General features: G+C 66.5%; 1 protein-coding gene across 1 annotated transcript; it reads left to right on the forward strand.

Annotated features, from left to right (window-relative positions):
- Nucleotides 1-4: 4 nt before the first annotated feature.
- On the forward strand, nucleotides 5-2,962 carry LOC111140529 (beta-lactoglobulin-2-like; the record flags this gene model as incomplete). The annotated part of the gene is made up of 5 exons (XM_022492755.1): nucleotides 5-73; nucleotides 531-670; nucleotides 1,220-1,293; nucleotides 2,111-2,224; nucleotides 2,858-2,962. Coding segments are annotated over 5 exons (502 nt in total), but the record flags the coding sequence as incomplete, so codon positions are not given.
- Nucleotides 2,963-3,162: the final 200 nt, after the last annotated feature.

The raw sequence follows: 3,162 nt of genomic DNA on the forward strand, positions 1-3,162 counted from the left end.
GGGCCTGGCCCTTGTGTGTGGCCTCCAGGCCATCGTCATCCCCCAGACCATGAGGAACCTGGATATAAGAAAGGTAGGGGCATGTGGGGTGTGTGCTGGGGGCCAGGGCCGGGGCCGGGGTGACTGACGGAGGGCAGGAGGGCAGGAGGGCCCGGCTGCAGACATCTAAGGGCAGACACTGAGGCATAGAGCTCAGGCACGTCTCTGTCCGCCCAAATGCTGGCTCCAGCCACCTCCCTGTCCCCCTCTCGCCCCCGGAGTGGAGTCATGTAAGACGGGGCCACGCCCTGAGTGGGAGCTTACTCGGGACAGAGCCGGGGTGGAGACGGTGGGCATTACGAACATGCGAGAGACCCACGTGGGCTTCGGCATGGGGCAGGGACCCTCAGATGTGGCACGTCCTAGCGCACTTGCAGGGCTGCCTGGGAAATGCGTGCAGGAGACCACCCAGTAGGCAGGGGTGGGACGGAGAGCCCTGGGGGGGCCGTGCCCCTTCCCACCCCCCATGGCACTCAAGGCCCCGTCCCTAGGTGGCTGGGATGTGGCACTCCATGGCCATGGCGGCCAGCGACATCTCCCTCCTGGACTCCGAGGCCTCCCCCGTGAGAATGTACGTCCAGGAGCTGAGACCCACCCCTGAGAACAACCTGGAAATCATTCTGCGCAAACGGTGGGTGTGACCCCGCCCTGGGTTGGGGGCAGTGAGGGCCTGGCTCCGGGTGGGGCAGGGGTCGGGCAGGGAGGCGTGGAGCGGGATGGGAGGGCAGGGTCCTGATGGGAGCCGGCTCCGTCTGGGTGGTTCCCGGTGCCCTGGGGACCCCCCCGGGCTCTGGGCCAGCAGGCCGACTACACACGGCGACCCCAGGTCCACGGGCAGAGCGGGGGCCGGCACTCGAGGAACTCTGAGTGTCCCCATGACGAGGTCCCTGGAAGTGCTGTAACCCAGCCCCTCCCAGACAGGGTCAGTTTTCTGACACGGGCTCTCGGCCACCAGCAGGTGTCCCGGCCAGCTTGGTCTGCCCCATTGCCGACTTGGCCAAGTCACCTGATCAGGGCCACGGTGCTGCTCACATTTGGCCACACGCTCGTGACACTGCCCTCAGCCGGCCCGGGGCCAGATGAGGCTGGGCTTGCGCAGGGCTTGTGGATGCTTCCTGGAGCCACTCCTGTCCCCACACTGGGGTTCACGGATGACCCCCCACACTCTTTGGCTTTTCAGGGAAAACAGCGCCTGTGTTGAGAGGAACATCATGGCGCAGAAGACTGAGGACCCCGCCGTGTTCATGGTCGACGGTAAGTGCACCGACTCTGCACCTGAGGGCCCCCCCAGGCCCCCAGGCATCTCCCCTCAGGCAGCTCTGGACAAGCAGTGCCCCCTCCCACGCTGGGCACTGGGGGTTCACTCGGAAGCCCCACATCCCAGCAGCAGGAAGGAGTCAGGACCTGCTTCTCCTGCGCCTACGCCACGAAGGCCACGAAGGGCACTCCCGGGGGGAATGAGGCCTGGGGACCCCACTCCGTCCGGGGCTCAGCCTCCTCCTGGCCCCTGCGCTCCCTGCTGGGCGTGGGAAGACAGCAGAGCCGCATCTGGCTCGTTGTGACATCTGTACGGCCATGCAGGTGGGGGTCTGTGTGGGGACACGTCTGAGGGCGGGTGTGAGGGGACCTCCCTGCTCAGGGACCGGGAGCCTATGGCTCCTTGGACGTGTCCCCCTAAGCCAGACCTCTGGCTAAACACACTGTGCATTTGCCTCTCAGTCCTGGAACCTCCTTCAGGAACGTTCTGGACCTCAACAGCCTCAGTCCCACCTTTCCATACCACACCTGGGTCCCCTGGGTCCAGCAGCCCCCCGCCCCACCCTCGGCCTCCTCTGGGACAGACCCCGGGCCCTCCCCATGGCTGCCAGCCCTCCCCTGCCACCACAGCCCACCTGCCCTCTCCCGAGTCTGTGGGGCTCTCTGAAGCAGCTGTGGAAATGAACGGCAGGGGAAGGCGAGGCCTGGGAAGGAGGGGGCGGGCCCTCGGCTTTGGGGAAGTGGCCGTGCCAGAGCGGGAGGTCCCAGGGGCACACAGACAGATTTCGGGCCTCTGTTCCGGCCTCTGTTCCAGACCAAGGGGAAAGAAGGATTTCCGTGCTGGACACAGACAGCACCCACTACCTGTTCTTCTGCATGGAGGCGCCCACGCCCCACGCTGGGAACGGCGTCATGTGCCAGTACCTGGGTGCGTATCGGAGCCCCGCAGGGGCTGGGGAGGGGGGTGCGAGAGGGGGAGGGGCCGCCCCAGCCCCCAGGGCTCCCGTCAGCACCGGTGTGGGGGACTCAGGGACGAGCGACAGGCCGAGCGGGTGACTGAGGGTGTGTTCACGAGCGGAGGGGCTGCACAGGACAGTGGTAGAACGGGTCAGTAAGAATCCGAAACCAGTCTGGAAGGAGATTTTTAGTGGTCTCAGAACTGTTCCGACATGAACGCAACTCTGGAGGGCGACACTCGGACTCACCCACGGAAGCTCAGTACCAGCCTTGCTGCTGTCCTTGGGTGTCTCCCCGGTCCCCGAGGGGCCCACGGCGCTGGGGCAGCAGAGGTTCCCGGGTCTGTAAGTCCGTAGCTGCTGGTGCGGGAGCCCTGGCAGCCCGGGGCCTGGAGCCCTCTGTTCCCAGTGCCGCCCCAGGAGGAAGGGGAGGGGACAGGGACCCTGCAGGCGGGTGGGCTAAGCCCCGGATGCCACCCTGGAAGCTGACCGCAGGACGCTTCCCAGGATGTCCTTCCTGCAGTCACTCCCTGGCCGGGGCCCCCGCAGCTCCCCGAGGTCGTCAAAGACCCGCGGCCCAGGGACTGACCCGCCGCCCTCCACAGCCAGGACCCTGAAGGTCGACAACGAGGTCATGGAGAAATTCGACAGAGCCCTCGAGACCCTGCCCGTGCCCATGCGGATCATCCTGGACCTGAGCCAGGGGAAGGGTGAGCTCTGGCCTGCAGCAGACCATCCTCCACCAGCTGTCCCATTCAGGGTCCCCGTCAGGGGTTCCAGAGACGTCAGGACAACGTCTTCCTTCCCTGTGGCCCTCATTCCCCGGGATCGGGGGATGAGAGGTGCAGAGCCCCCGAGGCAGGGTCCTCCCGCCCCACCCCCTCTGCCACACCCCTCTGGGCCCAGGGCT

Source organism: Enhydra lutris, unplaced genomic scaffold (assembly GCF_002288905.1).
Source record: "Enhydra lutris kenyoni isolate GAN:26980312 unplaced genomic scaffold, ASM228890v2 scaffoldscaffold2602, whole genome shotgun sequence".
Lineage (NCBI taxonomy): Eukaryota > Metazoa > Chordata > Mammalia > Carnivora > Mustelidae > Enhydra > Enhydra lutris.